Source organism: Beta vulgaris, chromosome 7 (genome assembly GCF_026745355.1).
Source record: "Beta vulgaris subsp. vulgaris cultivar EL10 chromosome 7, EL10.2, whole genome shotgun sequence".
Lineage (NCBI taxonomy): Eukaryota > Viridiplantae > Streptophyta > Magnoliopsida > Caryophyllales > Amaranthaceae > Beta > Beta vulgaris.
Genome location: NC_079208.1, coordinates 41,034,202 through 41,055,312, shown reverse-complemented (window position 1 = coordinate 41,055,312; position 21,111 = coordinate 41,034,202). Strand labels below are relative to the sequence as shown.

The following is a 21,111-nucleotide window of genomic DNA, read 5'->3' as shown; positions in this document are numbered from 1 at the left end:
CTTTCAAAAAGATTTCTGTGAATAAGCAAAAAATAATTATAAATATCAATTAAAGAGAACAAGGCCCTCGTCCAATTAACCATTACAATTTACAAGCACACAACACCAATCCACCTTCAACTAAACGCAGCAACCCGAGCAATCCATCTCGAACAGATAAATGGACGCAATCCAGAATGGCAAAGCAAACCAGTTGAGTCAATGAACACACATCTCAATCAATCACGTACACCAAATGAGCAAAGGATTACCACATTGAATCATAAAGCCTTATTTCCATGTAGAAATTACGGTGTTCCACAAAACTGAGATTCTCTGATCGAGAGCTAAAACTGGTGATTCTCATAGAGATAATTCCCTGTGAGCTAATAAGTATATCCAAATGTTCAAGAGTAGCCACAAATCATGGTTCTGGCCCCAGCACAAAGAATTAGCAATAATAGGGAATATGAAAACCACAATCCAAAAATAAATAAATTAATTAAATAGAACCCAGCTACAAAAACAAGGTGCAACATTCTCTTGTGCTGAGATGCGATTGAACATGATCAACCAAAAACAAGAAAAAGAAAAGCACGATAACTTGATTAATAAAGCTTATATAAACAGGCATTCTCAACATCCAGACATAATTTGTCTCCTCTCCCAGAAATGGCACTGACAAATATTCTTACATGGACAAGTAGGTATACTAACAAAAGAAATTCACCTGAGACTCAAGCGCAACCAAAGCATCGGCTTACCGAGAATGAACTAGACATCTCAGTGGTTGTTGAATCAGGGTCAACCTTCTTGCGAGGAAGATGCTTAAAAAAAGCCTTGACTGCTCCTGTTACCCCATCTTCGTTTTCCATTGCCTTTGCAAGCTCAACTGCCCTCTGTTTCACCTGCCAAGATTAATAAAAAGTTTCACTACCATTGCATTTAAAACGCCAGAAACATAATATAAATCAAATGCCACTGCTCCAAATCAAATTAACACCCGAAGGCAGCAACTTTGTCAAAATATATGATCTTTTCTTTTTCAACAAAAATACAGTTCATTCACACCCATTATCACTCAAATTCCAGTGTGCAGATACATCTTACACTGACTTCACATATATGAAGCTTCCAATGCTGATGGACCCAAGAGTCTACACCACTGAACATCCTATAGTATGTTGGAGTTGCATTTTGCTCTGACTTAATACCACAGGATAAAAATGCTTCATTCCAAATAATACATTGCATACTTATATTATTTAATTATAGTATTTTCTTCATAGTGTAACAATAAATACGAAGTCAGGTGTTAGGTCTGTAAATAGTGTGGGATAGAGGCCAGCATTTGATTGCCAACAAACAAGAACACTATCCTACATCCCCTCAAGATAATGCAGCTCAGCGCAACAAGAAACACTAATATTCAACATTCTCATACCTGTGGATCCAACATATATCTTATGGCTTCAACCAACTTGTCGAGTGAGAACTCATCAATTGGAATTGGTGCAGGACCTACGCCTCTAGCATGCACACGATCACCCCAAAAAGGTTGGTCCCCAAAAAATGGTACAATACTTGTTGGGCACTACACAGAGAAGCATACATATCAACACCAATTAAATGTAATATTTCAAGTGTAAAGCTAGGCAAAAGCACAAAGCCAATACCGCAGCTTTGAGACCTGCAGCTGTTGTCCCGGCACCTCCATGGTGCACCTAAAACCACGTGGCAAATGTAAGAATATATATGATTAACCTCAAGGAAACCAAGTTTTTAGGAGCAGGCTTTGAGGCTTGAGCATATATTGCTACAAATTTTTTGGATATGTGTGCACCAGAGTATCTATATCTTGATTACACAGTGAAACTAGATATCACAGAGTTAGAAAAGGTGAAATGATCAGAAGGCATACCACAGCCGCACAATGTGGAAATAGCCAATCATGTGGACAGTTGTCCAGTAAATATATAGATTCCTTAGGTTCTGCCACTGATGAAAGGAAACGCACATATACAACTTTCTCAGAACTCAAACAAAAGATTATACAAAGTCATAATAATGAAAAATTACTAGAAGATTATTAAGCAAGGCCCTATATAGAGAGAGAGAAGTGCTGCAGAAACAACTCACATTCACCCAGACCACCCCAGCCTTTGTTAATGATGCCCCTCTGTCCAGTGATTTCTAGCGCTTCAACAATTATTTGAGTCATTTTCTGTGGCTCTTGAACAGGCTAGCACAATATAAAAATAGTCAGTATCTAGTAACCATGCAAAAGACAAAAAGTCAAAACACATTCCAAGAGGAAGAGGTTGATGCTAACTGATCACCCTCGGGATTATACTCAAAATTTAGAAACACACTTTATTTTCCATGGAAGAAAGTAATGAGGTAATAGGTTTAACCTTCAACCCCTACATCTTCTCATAGTACCCAATGCTGATGGCCCACAGAAAAGTAAACCATATAAACAACCTTCATTTAAGTACTCAATACCCTGTTCCCAAATTCTAACATAAAAAAGTTAAAGGAAACAACGGGAGACAAGAACACCCCATATACATGATTTAGGGATAGAGGAAAAATGAGACAAGCTCACTGAATGAAAGCTTCCATCAGAAAGTAGTAAATGATAGATGAAGTAGTTGACACTTGACAAAGGTAATGCCTAAGCATTTTTTTGGCTTATATAAATGTGAGAAAATTAATCAAAACTCACTCACACATGCACCTAAACAAATCCGGAAGTACTAATACCTCCATCTCAGAGATGGGAATTTGTAATATATATCCTCATATAACAAAGATGAAGGTAGGAGAGGACTGATATAACATTTTACAGCAGGCTCACATATAGTCTTTCTTGTAGAATATACAGCCCGTTATGCAATATAAGTCTGGACGCTTGAGGGGGTGAGGTGGGCAAAATTCGGCCATCTGAGAGATGGAAATATATCAGTCCTCACAACTCACAAGGCTCTCCTCATCGCGAGCCCATATACTCCCTTCAAAGCATAATTAAGAGGCCCATATTGGTTAACAAATGGTCAAGTCCGATCCTGGCATTTTATAGGCTTGGTGCGAGGAAGAAAAAGTGGGCCTCTTATTAGGGAAATAGTATTTATCAAAAAATTTGAGAAAAAATAAATATGTATATAATTTTGCCACCTAGACTTTTCACGTTTTTAGAAACTCCCACCTTAATGAATTTTTTTTATAATTTTGCACCTATCATTTTCAATTTTATTAAAAACTCCCACCAATTAACGATTTTTGTTAAATTCCATTAATAAAACCGTTAAGTAAGTCCCTCATATACATTTTTTTAACAAAATCGAACTTGAAATAGTTGCAAGTCTCTACAAATAGTTATAATTCGTTCCAAACTTGCTCCAAAATTGTTGAGATTGTGCCCTTAAATTGATGAAATTGACTTTGATTTCAACGTAAATTAATAATAAAATGCATATGTGAGGTCTACTTAACGGTTTTGTTAACGAAATTTAACAAAAATCGTTAAGTGGTGGGAGTTTTTAATAAAATTGGAAATGGTAGGTGGAAATTTATAAAAAAAAAATTCATTAAGGTGGGAATTTCTAAAAACGTGAAAACTTTAGGTGGTTTTGAGCAAAAAATCCATATATATATATATATATATATATATATATAACATATTTTTTGGAGTCATATAGATTCATGTTACACTAAGTCTAAACAAATTTTAGCTAACGATCCCCAAAATATACCAAAAACGCAGTCCAAATTAATTATGACAAAAATGATCAGAACTATCATATAACAAGCGCAAATGATCCCAAAATGTACCAAAAATGCAGTAAGAATCAATAATTTATCCTTTCTACACTAAACCCACGCAGCACCCAATTATCAAGCACTCACAACCACTAGCAACAACACATATATTACGTATAGTAACAGAGGCTCTAAACCACGCAACAAAGAAATCCAAAACATTAATCTCTTGCAGGACCACACTAATTATCGAATACTATCAACAACCAGTACACTCGAAACAATTCCCACTTCACAAACCCACAAAAAAAGTTCCGCTGCAAAACGAATCTAACAGATCAAGAGCAATCACAGTGTCACACAATTAGGTGTCCTTTCCAGAAAACCACTGCAGAAATCTTTTAACAAAATAGCAAGTGAGATGTACTTACAAGACTACCAAAACCAACATAAATAGGTTTTGGACCAGCATTAAGCCAATCTACAAGAGCCTTCGGTGGTTCATAGTTTGAAGCAAGGTCAAGAAAGCAAAATCCAACAACATCAACCTTGGGTCCCCAATCTGCAAAGCACAACATATGAATAAAGATCAACATCAACATCAATTATGCTGATCCACTAATGACTTATACATTTGTAAAAGAGAGATTCAAAAGCATAGAACCCATTACGATAGAAGAATTTAACTCAAGATAAATTCCCAAAGCAAACAACAGCATCAACAAAGCCTTACCCCCAAAATGATTTGGGACCGGCTAACATAAAGCATCATAAGATATCATTTCCGTGAAAGAAGACCCAATAAACGAAAAAGAATTAAGAGTTTAAATAAAGAAAAATGAGAAGATAAAAGTGACGAGTAAGACAAGAGAGACCTTAATGAACCCAAAAAAAATTGCTTCAGGTGTAAAGAGAAAACCAAAATATGGGGATATAATATTATGGTTTGAGAAAGTTCTACAAAAGATGTAGGGGGGGGGGGGAAATGTTTAAAAACCGAGAAGTTTTGAGAAAACCCTAAGAGGAGAATAGATGAAATGCTTTTAGGGGAGGAGATTGTAAAACACAAGCCACAAGGCATAAAACAAAAGGAACCGAAAGGATTAAAAACAAAATCTAGTCGTGTCATCAGCATAAATTTTCTCCCTCCTCTTCTGCCTATCAAATGCCATATTATTCTGAATACCAAGTAAGCTTCTCTCACTCTCAGTCACCTTTATCCAAGTTTTCTTAAGTCTTCCCATACACCCTTACCATCCCATCACTTTGCCACTCTTCAGTCCTTCTAACTCGTGCATCATTTCGACCCCGTCTGACATGTCCAAACCACCTAAGAGATTCTCCCTCATCTTATCATCTCATTCCTAGATCGATTCTTTCTTGTATGTCATACACCCAACATAACATACACATTTCCGCCACATTCATCTTATGATTGTGACTCTGATTCACACCCTAACCTTCTCCTTCTGTACCATATAATAAGGCAGATTGCACCAGGATGACAAGGAAATTCTGTGACACTTTTCGACTTCAACCAACCTGATTTAATTCTATGAGCCACATCTCCACACGATTCCCCACCCTTTTAGATTATAGCTCCAAGATAGCTCAAAAAGTTAGTTACTTGAACAATCTTCCCATCTAAAATCACACCATCCAAGCCTCCCTTCTTCTAACCACACTAAACTTACACTTGAAATACTACGTCTTATTTCTACTGAACCTGGACCTTCGAGATTCCAATGTTTGTCTCCAGAATTCCAGCTTATCTTCCATGCCTTTTCTCGACTCATCAATTTATACGATACTATCGACAAACATCATACACCATGGTATATCATCTTGAATTGACTTTGTCATAAATCTGGCAAAAAGAAATGAACTGAGTGCAGAACTTTGATATACTTCAATTGTAATAGGGAACTCTTCAGTCTTCCCAAGAACGGTTGGCACATTCGTGCTAATTTTTCATACATGTCCTTAATGTGTCAATATATTCCTTGAAATTCATTTCCATGTTAAGGCCCACCAAAGTACTTCCGTCGGTACCTTATCACACCTCCTCCAAAATCGATATACATTTGTCCTTTTCCCAATAAGAAGTCTTATAAGATATATTGCCCTATATTCCCGGCATAAAGCCAAAGCGGTCTCACAGATCTCCACATTTCTTCGCAACTTCTACTCAATCACTTGCTCCCAAGGTTTCAGAGTATGACTCATTACTTTGATCCCTCGATAGTTGACAAAATCTTAGACATTACCTTTGTTCTTGTACAAAGAGATTATAGTACTTTTTTTCCACTCAAATGGTATCTTATTACTTCCCCACATCTTGTTGAATAATCTTATTAACTAGACATGTTTGAAAAATAAACTGATCTCCTTTTTCATTATAGCTGTACCACATTTGATTTGAACATTAAAAGAAAATAAAAAAAAAAAACTGCTTTTTCACATAGAAGCATTCACTTTTTCTTTATTTGGGTAAAACTGCTTTTACTTACGTTCACTTTTCACGTAACCCGATGCACTTCTATAATTATTAATAATTTGATACAAGGAAAAATTATAAAAAGTTGATATTTTGAAAGTATACATTGAGAAGAATCTAACAAGATCCCACTAGGCTATGTTTTTTTTATATAAAAGCGAGAAAATAAAGTCGAAGTTACTTGATGAATTGTGTCAATCTACTCAACATATCACTTATTTAGGAACGGATGAAGTATATAATAATACTAACATAGTAACTCAATCACAAAGGGAGAAAGGAAGAAAACAAATAGCATCACCTTAAAAAAAAAAAAATATTAGACTTGTTGACTTGCTCTATAGTTTAATGCAAAAGCTATACCAAAAGCTCAAAGCTGCATAACCTTTAGGTTTAGGAACAAGATGAGGGCTCCATATATATCCATGTGGAATATCAGACTCTGAACCTTGTGAACCACTCAAGTACGTTACAGGACGCAATTTTAGCTTCTTCTTTCTGACATCATTAATCATATCTCTTATTCCCAGCCAAATCAAAGAGTCAACAATTTGATAAGATAGCTGCAAAAATAGGACAAAAATAACTACTATGCAATAAGATCGACCAATGGAACACCGAAGAGTTCATTTCGCAATATGATTTATGATATAAGGTTTGATACACGCACTCTATATCCGGCAGGTTGCTTGACACGTGATAGGGGATGTGGAAATTCACTAGTCGGCCTAGTATTTTCCAACAAGAAAGTAAAACTTAGTTAATTGATTTGAAGCATACAATGAGTAATACTTAAAATAAAAGTAATAATGATGAAGGCGTGGATGCAATGCAATTCCAAAAACAATACAAAGGTAAACGGTATCTATTAGGATTCCATTACCCAAACAAGACTTACGTCCATGGCATAGTAAAGAATATGTGAACTGGTATTTTGAGTGCTTCAGCCACATGTGTATGCCCTGTAAAGTACGTGATCTCATTAGCCTGACGAATTAGTTCTCTGACCAATCAGGAAACACAGAAACATATAGATTAGGAAGGCCATGATACACTAATAATGGTGAATACATCTCAGAAAAAGGAGAGGCGGAAGCATCATTATACATGTGAATATAGCAATTAAAATATGTACACAGCTATTGAAGATCCCGATATGATGGAAAATTAAAGTGAAAGAAGTAATCTTTCAAAGTGAAGAGAATGCATCGTCAGTGCCTAAACAAACCTCTACCCTACTACACAAAACTGTGTATTGCGGGGGATATGGGTGGTCAAAAAGAAACAGATGCCTATAAAAAAAAATCTGCACAACTACATTCAATGTTGCAGCTGGACATCTATAAAAACAGACTTCACTGATGGCTTACACTAGGATCCTATAAGATCTCCCCCCCTCTAAAACCTGAAGTGTAAGTTTCCCCTCACCCAGCTCAAGTAGTTACTATAAACAAATAAAAAAAGGAATTCTCACTTTCATTCTAATCTGATATCATAACTATAAGCCTAAAAAAGATGGCCTGTAAAACGGAACATTCAAAGCTTGCTTCTCAAGCCTAAGTTCTTCTTATCCTAATCCATGGGAATGGAAATGAAAGAGAATTCAAGTCAGATTCCTGATGATCTGGAAAGGAAAAATGATAATTAATAATACCCAAGTATATAGCAAACCAAAAAGATAGCACAAATGTCCCTGCATAACTTTGACAGTGGTATTTCTTCATTAAACTCTGGCTCAAACTCCTCAAAGTCAGGGTACTAGCACCAAGATGTGTAAATCTAAACAGAAGGGATTAAGCTCAATTACCAAAATAAAATAAAATAAAAAAGATTTAGCATAAGTAAAGTAGTCTGACCATAAGCTGGGGGATTGGCTATGATAGCATCTGCTCTAAATGGAACATTGGAATCCATGTCAGGATCTTTACAGGCTGAGAGTAACGAGTATATAATTTCTTTCATCTGATTACGCTGAATAGGTATTTCCGAAGGCCCAGAAGGCAAGAAACCTTTATTCTTAACCATGTCTGCACAGACAAGACAGCTAATTAACAGAAGAATGCAGTACAAGAGAGCAAAAAGAGAATATAGTTAATATAATTGCTAATGCAATCATGTATTACAGCTTCTAAGTTCTAACAGAAATGGAAGGTGATGAAATTTGCTCTCTCTTCAGCTAAGTCCCACCTCTCAAACAACCAACACCAAGGGAGACATAAAAACAATAAAAACATAAAATATTTTTACCGAAAATCCAAATAAAAGCGACAGAGACTGGAACATGGCTATAACACATATGGCAAGTGAACGCATGTCCAAATGAGAGATATTCCTGGGGCTTTTATTATTTAATGAATTTATTGACTGAATTTAGAGAGAATTCAGAGCTCGAACATGAATATAGAAATGCTCATTCATTCATGTTCAGGAACAACTCAAAACTATTATTTGATGCAAAACTTCTTTATGTAGAAAAGGATCATCTAAAACTGATGGAGTTTGAATAATTATTTAAACTTGTCAAATAATTAACAATTCAAACTTTAATTTCACTTTGCAAATTTTTCATTTTGATTTGATATATAGCCTTATGTACAAGATTTTAATCAATAAATATCGTCTGAAGGAAATTGTTGGAACATATAAGATAGTCAATTTAAAATATCTGTGAGGACAGATACATCCCAAAAGAACTGAACATGAACAATTCTTTTCAGCTCACTGGAAAAAGCAACATAAGCTCTAACTCAAACATTGAACACAAACATGGTTAATCTCTATTCCATATACGTCCGAAATCTTCTTTATTCCAGCTCTCCATTTAACGAGCCGAGTTGCCTCTTGATGCCTGTGTTGAACATGCACAATAGTCGTTCTCCTTCATCTTATCCTAGAAAACTGCCACTTTGACCATTCTGTGTCACTTGTGGATACTATCTATCTCGTGTTACCCCACATCCACTGCTAACACACTCATCAGTGCCACATTCATCTTCCAACTACAATGATAGTTCCTGAGAGCCCAACCATTTCACCTCCACAGCAAAGTTAGATGAACAGCAATCCCATAGAAGTCCTACAACTTTAGATAGCCAAAAGTGCCACAGAATCAAGCAATGATTTATCTCTAATTAAGGAAGTGTGAATAGGCTCAAAAAGGGACTCAGCATCATGACCACCTACATGAGCAGAAGCGACAGAAGGTCAGGTATTGAACTGGCCAAAGGATATTGTTCAAACTGTTCAAAGTATCTTTGCAAATGACCAATCATACATAAGGGAAAGCTCTGTTTGAGGGGTAAAGGGAGGGACACAAATACTAAAGATTACATTTACTGATTTTTAGTATGGTTAGAATTGAGTGGAGGGTAGAGCTCAGAAAGAGTAAAAAGTGACCTCAAACGCAGGGAAATTTATCACCCTAAACACTAGGTTAACAATCTCCTTTGTCTCCTCATCATCTTATGCTCCCACTATCACCATCATCCTCACTACCACCACGAAGAGCGCCACCACTGTCCCCACACCACCACCATCCTCCTCAGCAGTTCTACATGTCATATCATTTCCCCTCTGCTACCTCTAAAAGACGAACTTTGCAGCCTACCATCCTGCTACTGCTGGCAAAGTTTCAAGATAACCCCCCCCCCCAACCAAAAATAAAAATAAAAGAATCTTTTGATATAACCATGGAGTACTTCCGACATGGAACTCTCTCTGAAGACTGAAAAAAGATCAAGATCCATCATGAACCCGCTACTCCGCCTTCATATTTCGCTGGCATGCATTGATATCATTATCAACTAAAAAGTATCAGTATAGAGATCACATATTTGGGAGGTGGGGGGACTAGGGAGAGAGGGGGAAAGAGGAAGCAGCACAGTTTGATACATACACTCGGCAAGAACTTTTGGGTCACCGCCTAAAGGAAAGAACTCCAGTCCAGAAGTCAAGACAAACTCCTTAAAGTTAGCATGAGTTGCCAGTCTAACACGATGCCCATAATCCTGCAAATAGAAACATAACTAAGTCATATAAAATGGAAATCTACTGATATCCAATAAACACATCCAAAGATACTCTGTTTTCTTAAAAAAAAAAAAAAGGATATTCAGAGAAAGCAAGCAGCCAAAAGGATATGTCCGCAAAAGAAAATCTAGAAAGAGCGGAAGGCATAAGACATGTGTATCATGAATTCATGATAAATCCAGGCTATATAACAGCCTTGCATATGTCTTGAGCTTACTGTGACTGAGAGATAGGGCCATGAGGGACAGCCACAAACCACCTGCACTGTGTGCAAAAGTAGTAATCGGCCATTATCGCAATAACGACCACATCCGAGATTTAGAACCATGATGTGTGCAGTGACATTGAGCTGACTTTTTATAGAATACAATATGACACGACCTTCATAGAAAGTCCTCTTTGAGCATAGGGACTTAGTAGGATATTAAGTGACTAACAAATAATCTGGCGACTGCCATCATCTTATTTTATTCAAGATGCAACAGTCAATCAAAGAACCGGTTTTAAGTTTGACTATTTAGAACTTCTCATAATTAGTAGAAGGATTTTCAAATAAGTGCCCATGATCACTTATTAAGAAACTTCCTCCGTAAAAGTTTCTACCTCCAAAAAGTTTCTTAAAATGAGCAAAAAATATGTAAAATGAACAAAAGTTTCTTAAAATGAGCAAAAATATAAAATGAGCAAAAATTTGTAAAATGAGCAAAAGTTTCTTAAAATGAACGAAAATATAAGATGAACAAAAGTTTGTAAAATGAGCAAAAACTTCGTAAAATGAGCGAAAGTTTGCTAAAATGAGCAAAAGTTTATTAAAATGAGCAAAACATAAAATGAGCAAAAACACATAAAATGAGCACACGTGAAAACCCCTCCTTATTTTGAAAACTGCAACATAAATTGAGCAAAAAGTCTCTGAAAATGAGCAAAACGATAAAATGAGCAAAAAGTTCTTAAAATGAGCAAAAACATTAAATGAGCAAAAATTTGTAAAATGAGCAAAAGTTTCTTAAAATAAGCGAAAACTTAAAATGAACAAAAGTTCGTAAAATGAGAAAAAACTTCGTAAAATGAGCGAAAGTCTGTTAAAATGAGAAAAAGTTTCTTAAAATGAGCAAAAACATAAAATGAACAAAAATCTGCAAAATGAACAAAAATGTCGGTTTTCAGTTTTCAGTTTAAAGTTTATTTTCAGTGGATCCTACCCCGAGAGAGGAATGAGTTCATTTAAGGGGAAAGAATAAGACCTTAAAATCCCTACTCCTTATAGAATTTGAATCAAAAAAATAAGTTGATTTAAGTACAAGAGATAGGAGCAATTAAATGTAGAAGATATTTGGACAAGGATTCCCATGAAAACTCACTATACATTACTCTTAATTGATCTTAACATCTGCTGGCAAGATCGACACATAAATAACCAATCACTGAATTTGTATTGCCTTTTTTGCTTCGCTCTTTCACTTATCATAAATGCTGAATTTTAAGAAAATAAACATCATCATCTTGGATCTTGTGAATTTATGTCATTAGAAACCCCTATGCTTTACAAAGAACTACTCCCTCTGTTTTCTTTTGTTGTTCCTGTATTCCCCATTACAAAATTCAATATGTTGTTCCTATTTTGAATCTTTTCATAAATAATATAATTTATGAATTAAATTTCCAATTAGTTTTATATTGCAATAAATGTGTTCACACTATTTAGTAGTCATTTTTTACCTTTTTACCCCCTCAAACTTTTGCCTAATTGGTTGTCTAACATAGAGTAACTCAAAGACCAATAAATGTGTTTACACTAGTTTGTAGTAATTTTACTCTTTTATCCCTCAAACTTTTTGTATCATTAGTTGTCTTACATTGAATAACTCAAAAGGGCAAGAATCTTTATTTTTAGTTAATTTAATTTTATTTTGAATAGTGGAATCTTGCCCATTTCTTGAGTTGCATTGGTTTCTTCCCCGATTCCAAATAGGAACAACAAAAGAAAACGGAGGGAGTACATATTTATAGTACACACACAATTTCACGTAAGAGGAAACAGAACGTAAAAAAAATCTGGTCCATGTACTTTGTTTTACTTCCTCCGTTTCAATTTAGTTGTGACACTTTCAAAATCACGGACTCCTAAGCAATTTTTGGAGAGGAGAGAGATAGAGAACGAAAATAAAAGGGTCTCATGTGCTAGAAGAGAGAGAGAAAAAAGTTATTACCCAAAATGAAAGTGTCACAACTAAATTGAAACTTCCTAAAATAGAAAGTGTCACAACTAAATGGAAACGGAGGAGGTACTATATTTTGAGAAAAGAATATGGGTTCAGTATATTTTGAGGAAAAGAGATAATGTCAAAGAGAGAGCATTAGGCCAAGAACGAGTACAATATTAATATAGCCTTTGCCAAAATTGGTTTAAAGTAAAGTGAGTAGTTTTTCATGGGTGGAATGACAGGATTATATTCAAAATATTAAATTTTACATATATTAATGGTCAAAGGTCTACAATAGAGGACGTGGAAGACAGAAGAACAAAAAATATATTTAAGGAAGTACAATTTCGACAATGGTTGATATCTTTTTATCATGTTTTGTATCTTAAGTTGTGTACAACTCCCCCTTTAATTAGGAACCTTAGGCATGTGGGACTCCAACTAAGAAGAACCATATATGGTACCAAAGTTAGTACAAGATGGTCAAAGTGGAGTAAGTGAAGAGCAAACTGACAAGAAGCAAAGAGCAGAGACTGATAAGACATGATTCTGACCTGCAGCTTCTTCCCAATAGCGATGAAAGGCTGCACATCACCTCGCGTACCAACTATTAGGATTACTATTTGAAGTGGTGGAATGTACTGAAGGTCTGGCGCATCAAGAGACTCTTCATCAGCACATTCAGTATACACATCAGCTGGTCCACCATCAAAAGTGTGAGGTTCAACATCTCCTGGAACTTCAAACTCCACAGTTCCATCATCTTTTACCGTAGCAATCCTGTTCAACAATTTAAGCTGCAGAACTTTCAAGGGTTACAATACAAGCACCAAACTCAAAACAGGTCAACCAAAAGTAAACTTCCTTTCTTTTATTATCACTACCATTTCTCACTTTACACTATTTGCACACTCCCTAGTCCCCTCTGACCATCTATCGCGATTACGTGTAAAGATAAGCATAATCATGTAGGATCTTGTTAGATACGTCTCGTTATATACTTAATTTATATCAACTCTTTTATAATTTTTACTTAGACAAAGTCAAAGCAATAAATCTTCAAAGTTATAATTGTACCTATACACAACTAGAGATATTAACGTTCAAAGTTGTGCATCATGAGGCGCGAAATTCTATATGTACGAATAACAAAAGAGCGGTTGAAGTTTTAATTAAATTAGTACCCTCAAGGAAAGAATGCCGTTAGCTTAAAAATATAATGAGCAACTATTTAGAAACAAACCCAATTTAAAAAACTAAAGCACCAGAAAGAAAAAAAAACAGAAAAAAAAATCCAGCCTTTGATAGATCAGATAAATGAGAAGCAACCAAAAAAAAGTACTCCATTCATGTTAATTAAGGTTAATGCACACATATTTGAGATTTCATAATGATTGTATTATAAATCAAAGCCATCCAAAAAATTGCATTAGTATTATAAGCAACAACAACAATGTCAAAACCTTAATCAAAATTAGATGGTGTCAACTTAATAAACCATGATTTTTTCTCCAGAATTTGTCCTCAGAGATCACAAGTTTAAATTTAGATTATATGAGGTTTAACAAAAGGCTCTACATAATTTCCAAATTGAAATTTTACTTTCACTTACAGGCCATGTTATTTCATCTTTCACTGCCGCAAATAGGAATCGACTTAATGCAAATCCCTGATGTAATCCCATTGAGATAGGGAAATCATATGTTACTCCTCCATACATCTTAAAATTTGTTATCGCACCCTCATACATGTCCTTAACTAAAGCAATATGCCAACATATTACATGTTATACCCATCTTCAACATTGCCCATAAGCAAGTCCCTCGGAACCTTATCATAAGCCTTCTCTAGTTCATCAAAATCATGTGCAAGTCATGCAGATATTTCTTATTCACTCTAATATTTCATCGCCTGTGACCTGTCTCATAAGATAATTGGCCTATAGTGGATCGTCCCGGCATAAACACAAGTTGGATCTCTGAAATGCTCATACATTTCGTCAGTAGATACTCTATTACTCTCTCCCACAATAAACAAAATGGCTATACACAACTAAAACAAAAGCAACATATGGCAATCATCACAGCAACTCATTTTTGAAAAACTATCTCATATCTTCATATACCCCATTTCAAATTCCCCAATCTATCACTATAACAAGTCGTATCCTACCAATCACCATAATGGCTGTCTGTTTCCAACTAAATGGCTAGCAACAATTGGCCACGATATAGAACCATTTTATAGACAAGGCATTACAGACAAGATCGTATTTCAAAAACTATACCTTCTGCTGGACTGGAAGTTTGTTATCAAAGATTTGTGCCGCCTCTGAAGCAAGTATGTTTTTATGGTGTTGCCTCTCAGTTTTTGATCTTTCCAACTTAGGATTGATCAAATCAGGCTCTAGTTTACCAGAATTTAACTTCTCTGCAGGTAAAGTATTCACTCTAGAAAAACTCCTGCCACCTAACCAACCCCACAAAAGTAAAATTATCAGAATAGCTCAAACAATATGTTAGCGCACACCAGAAAAAGTGAAACGTATGTAATAACAAATCTTTCAGATAAGAAAAAGGTAACATATAAAATCACCAGATAGTCCACCAGGTAAAAATTCATATAGATTACATTCCTTCCCACTAATCGTACACAACGCATTCTCAAACCAGTAGTATTAAAGTGAGACAAGCCACCATGGAAGAACCTAAGAATCACCTCACTCAAAGCTCATATCGAGTATGAGCCAAAGAGCATGGTGATTTTGAGGAAGATAATTTCAAATAGAAATTCCAAAATAACCGAAACGGTGACGACAATGTAATAGCATCAGCTCTCTCCCACAGAGGATGTGTTCTCTTCAACTTAAAAGAAATAAGACAGGTTCAATAAGTTCATATGGGTTCCAATAAGTTCTAACACCTCCTCAAGATAAGATAAATTTCGACAAGTTCAAGATATATAAGGTGAGAACGCACCCAAAACCTTTCTTTCTCCTCCACCCCCCACCCCCCTGTATGTTTCTGTAAAAATTAGTGCAATAGGGCTAGCATCATTACATATGCTGTCGGATTTAAACATTGGCCTGGTTCTGAAACATCTTTTATCTAAAATTCTTTAAGTGGTTTTCAGCTTTATCTTATGAATGAGGTCAAATGGAAATTTGAAAACATCATCCTGGTTTTGAAACATCCTTTTATCAAAAAGTCCTAATTGCACACTTTCGTGTTCAGAGCATTGTCCGAGTGAGTAGGCAGCGCCTACCAAACAAAACTTTCTTGAAGAGGCTCAGCTGGTTCCTTTTCGGCTAAAGCTCCTTAATAGCTTTTGGCTTTATCTTATTCACGAGGTCAAATGGACATTTGAAACATCGGGTTTTGAAATATCTTTTACCTAAAATATCTAACCGGTTTTCGGCCTTATCTTATCAATGAAGTCATTGGAGAACGATTGTATTTGTAAAATGACTTTCCATTTGGCTAACAAAACAAACTCTCAACCATATGAAAAAAAAACAAATCAAAGGCAGTGCACTGCCTGACTTAACTAATGCAACTAGTTAACTTAACCCAATAAAATATTTACAGTTGCAAAAACAGACCAAAGTAATATGTCAAATAATAAACACTTTACGTATTGCAGTATAATGTATTATGTTCAAGTTTTTTATTGTCTTCAATTTAATTATAATTCAAGACAAAGCTTTTCCTCTCCATTTCTCTTGTTTTACGTTCGCGAAAATTAAGGATTTTCTAGTGCTTTGCTTTATTTCCTTGACCATGATTGAGTGTCCAGTAATCTAGGGTTACTCTGTCCCCTAGCAATGACTTAAATACATTTACTATTAATTTTATGTTCTAGCTTGATTGTAATAGAGCTCATAGTCAATGCTTGATGAGTAATAATAGTGTGGTGGAAACCCTAATGCATTTTTGCAACTAAAGTGAAACCTAGATCGGTTACGGAAATTCTAAGTTAGAGCATGCTTCTCCCATAAGGTAAGAAGGATAGGATATCCCTCATGTAACTCTATGTCCCATTATTCACAATGGATAATCCACATTCTTCTTCTACACTCCAAATTGCTATTTTTCAACAAATACAACAATTTCAATCTTTCCCCATCTATCATAAAGAAGTAAAACAGAAGGCTTGTTAATGAAAGATTTCTTTTTTGTGGAGCACCAACTTTAATAAAAGTTATCTTTCATCATTGAAATTTGTGATAACCTTTTTAAGATCGTAATATGCACATGTGGCTCCGTGACAGAGTGGATAGAGATTGCTAAAATTGTCGGCTTTGCAAGACTAAACCAATCAAAATATTTATAAAAAAAAAATAAAGGATTAACAAAAAGGTGGTGGTCAAAAGAAAATCTTTATTTACAAGTACATAGGCATACATATTTCAGGTACTTTAGAGCCGTTACTTTTCTCTCTCTTTTCCCATTGTTCTCTCTTGCTCACTCAGGGGATACCAAGCTCCAATTTTTGTTTTTTCTGATTTTTGTTTCATGTTCGTAATAGAACTTTAGCCTCTCTCTATTGGTGAGAATTTCTACCCAATTATTAAATTCTTTCTACCTATCTATTGGGTTTTCTCTACCCATATATTGATTTTGTATCTCTCTCTTTGTGAGAGCTTGCATAATAGTTTAATTCGTTGATGAAGACTTGTGCAATGTCGCGTCATATATCACTTTTACATCTACAATCAATTGCATCAGATTTAGTTCCATTTCAAAACTACAACAAATCGAAAGACCCTTTGATTGGAGGTTGTATCAAACAGCGATGTGAAAAAGGATACGCAAAAGTGTTAGTTCTCATATACAACGATCGTGGTTTTGTTGATTTAGAATTTTATTATATCCAAATTATGTATTCTTTAGTTTTGATTTATATTGTACATGTTGTTCCATCATGAACTAATTAATCTTACATTAAAAAGAAAAGGTGATCGTCAACAATTTAAAGAAAAAAGTGCAAAAGTGGAATTTTGAAAAAAGAAACAAATAAATAAACAAGCCAACTTTGTCCGTTGTACAAACACACGAGCACCCTATGGGATTTCTCTTTGACTAAAAATGCATCAAATTCGCAAAGCATGGAGAAAGATCAAAAACTCTTAACTAGTAATTCAAAGTATTATGAGGAGAAGTTATTTGACGGTTCCTCCCCTTTCTTCCTAGGTAGCGCTTAATGTTGATTTGAGTTACGAAAGGCAATTCAAAGTAATGGTGGTCGATGATTCTGTGATTGTGGTAGTTTTCATGGAGGCTTCATTGAGAGCCTATGGTGATGAACTTAGTATTCAACTGTCTACGAAAAGGGCTTCCATCATCAGGGGAAAGGAATCTTGGATCCCAAGTCAAAACCTCAATCAGATTCACTTGCTATATTTGTGATTTGCAAAAAAAGAATCTTTCTGAATGCTAGTTATTCATGATTGCTGGAAGCTCATAAAGAATCATGACACGAAGGTAGAGAACTAGAGATGGTTCACATGTATTAAAAGACTAAAAGGGCAATATATGTGCATATTGTATTGTCAACCAAACCAAGCAACAGCTGGAGCATCCCATACTCCTATCATTTCCAATTAGCCAGACTAGCCTTCTTTGCACGCGATGTGTGCATGAATTATTTTGGCGATTATTATTAAATTTCATCTAAATGTAATTTTGAAGAATGTAATTTACAATCATCATCGTTCTAATTAAATATCATGTTGTGTAAATACAAAATATAAAAAGTACTTGATGAAAAGTTGTTTTCTTGGTATTTCTGTTACTTGTTAATGGATATTGGTATTGTTATTGTATTTCAAAGTTTAGGCAAAATTAAAATTTATGTCTTTGGTTTTGTAATTGATTTAGGAACTGCTTTAGTTGTGTTGATTTGTTCTTCAATCATAAAATTTTTCTTTCACTACACATACTTTGAAAGTTTATTTTAGCTACTTTGAACTTCTTTTTATATACATATTTTAAATTAGGAAGGGCTATGATTAAGGAAAATCTCAAAATTTTAATAGATAAGTATTTTTATTGAATGAAGGGTTAAAAAGTTTTTTCAAAGGGGACACCATAGCTCCCCTTGGCTTATATTTCCAATTAGCCAGATTTAGAGCTTCTTAAAATTAGATATTGCTTATTTTGCTATATATAACTGGCCTAGCGAGTTTTATTTTTCTTCAATTACATTAAGGTCGCATTCCCTCATTCGCACAAACCTCATTAGTGTATACCATAACATTGTTGATATCCCGAGAAAAAAAAACTACTCCTTTCGACCACATATAATAATCACATATATATTCTAGAATGTCCACATAAGTTGTCATTATTTCGGAAAGTAGAATTGATTTCTGATCAATTTACCCTCAATACCCTAATTGATATTAAGTTATTGAAGAATGTGGGAATAGTCGAACAATTGTGAAGGAGTGAGCAAAAAATTACCCTAAATACCCTCATTTGGAACTTTTTTTTCTAATCCAAATGAGCAGTGAGCAAAAATATTAGTCTTGGGTGTACCATTTTCACGTTATACCAGAGTGTATGATAAATTTTTTGATTATGAAGGGTCTTCAATTAGATTTTATTCATATTGTTAATTACGATTCAGGAAGGGTTGGACAATTGTTTCATGGCAGGAGGGATGATGTTTATCTGACTGATTTCTTTTGTGGCCGCATATTTTTAATCTCGATGTCAATTGCACAAGGAAGGTAAGCAATGAAGACAAACAGAACATCCAAATCAATTTCCCGAACATCTAGAGAAAACTATTCAGTTCTCAGACCTTCATCAAGCTAATAATACGTTTTTGTAAGAGCACAAATTCACGTAAGCAATGAAGACAAACAGAACATACAAATCAATTTCTAGCAACTAAAAGTTACAAGAATTCAAATATTCAGAACGTTACCTCGCAAACTTTGGTTCCTAAAGAACGTACAAACAAAAAATTCAAAAAAGAAAAGACGTACATGTTCTCCCGCTGCTAACCGTTAGCTAAAAGACCAATAAAATCATCAAAATCGCAATTAAATATTGGTTTCATCCTCAATCTTCCTCCAAAATTTAGTAAAAACATCATCAATCAAACATCACAAAGTTAAAACACTTACAATTGGAAGCAGTATTACCACAAAAAGTCGCCATTGTTGCTACTATTACGAACAGCAAGGAAATCACACTAATCTCGGACTACTAAGAGTTAAATTAAAAGTCCAGTAAATTGATCGAAAATCTCAATTATAACATTGAATTCAACATCAATCTTCCTCCAAAATATTATAATCAACATCATCAATCAAACATCAAAAACGTTACAAAAAATAAAAAATAGGAAGCAAATTAATTACCAGAAGAGTTGCCATTGTTGCTACTATTACTTCCAGAGTGATCAAAACTAGTTCCTCCAACAACATCAACATGAACTCCACCATCACCTTCTTCAGTTGAAATGGCCGTCATTTTCTCTCTCTTCTTCGGCGATTCTGACGCCATTAACGAACTTCAATTATTGCAGCCACAGCAAAATCCAGATCTTCCGCTATTTATATCTAGGATTGCGTGAATATTTATTCGGTGGTACTGTAAGTTAAGCTGGAAATTCCATTTTAGCTTAGAGAAAAGGTGGAAAGAGGAGAAAAGAGGAGAGAGAAAGGGACCACGTTCCGAAGGTGAAGGGATGTAGGCTGTAGTGGTCGCGAGAGGGGAGAGAGTTTGTGGGGGTAGAATGGGAATATTGGGGACTGAGAAGTGGAAAGGGAGAGATCAAGTGTGGAAACCGTTTCGTACATCCAATGACTGAAGTCGTTGTTTTAGAACAGCGGTGTACACCTGTTCAAATCATAAGATAGGGGACTTGGGGAAAGACTGACTCGTGAGGAGGGTCGACAACTCGAGATATGCTATGGGAAGTAAGGGAGTTTAGGGGTGTTTGGTCGGGGTATTTTTAATGGATTTGAATGATATTTATTTTATTGTTTGGTTGGCTATATTTAAGATAGAGTCTCATATTTAAGAGTATTTATCTCCATTTCTATCTCCTTAGAATCCCAATCTCCCCTTCCCCTTAAGTTTTTAACTCCATCTCCCTCAAGTTTCAAATCTTAATTTGTGTGGAAGGGAAAGAGAGGTTAAACCTAGACAAGAGAGGTTAAATCCTGGTATGGACATTCATACAATTCCATTTCGGTTCAGTGAACCAAACAGGCCCTTAAATTGATTGGACTTGATTGAATTAGATTGGAATTTGGATTTTTTTTTTTTTGCAGTATATTTAAGCCTTATATGAAGATGGAAGGGTATGCATTATGCAAACAATTAAAAAGTCAAGGTGTTATTATTTATTTAGTTAATTTATTTGGTTAAATTAACACATACTCCCTCCGTTTCCTAAAGATCTTCCCTGTTTCCGTTTAAGGGTGTTTCCAAAATATCTTCCCTCTTTTGCTTTATTCCTTATTTGGCAAAACAAATTTCCCTATTTACCCCCTCATGTTACTATCATATGGTCCACCATTACATTATTAATTCAATTTTACTCCCTTTCTCTCTCTTACTTTAACCCTTTTTTATTTGTTTATTTATCTTAACCCCTTTCTCTCTCCTACTTTACTCACAC

General features: G+C 35.0%; 1 protein-coding gene across 1 annotated transcript; it reads right to left on the bottom strand.

Moving 5' to 3' along the window:
• Window positions 1–449: 449 nt before the first annotated feature.
• Window positions 450–20,270, bottom strand: LOC104899450 (sterol 3-beta-glucosyltransferase UGT80A2). The gene is made up of 14 exons (XM_010686645.4): window positions 19,844–20,270; window positions 14,759–14,940; window positions 13,026–13,268; window positions 10,134–10,245; window positions 8,095–8,265; window positions 7,137–7,200; window positions 6,909–6,966; window positions 6,624–6,801; window positions 4,173–4,303; window positions 2,119–2,221; window positions 1,901–1,977; window positions 1,656–1,703; window positions 1,424–1,573; window positions 450–887 (listed from the first exon to the last, which is right to left on the bottom strand). Exons 1-14 carry the CDS (start codon window positions 19,986–19,988, stop codon window positions 717–719), a joined length of 1,833 nt encoding a protein of 610 aa, XP_010684947.2. The 5' UTR covers window positions 19,989–20,270; the 3' UTR covers window positions 450–716.
• Window positions 20,271–21,111: the final 841 nt, after the last annotated feature.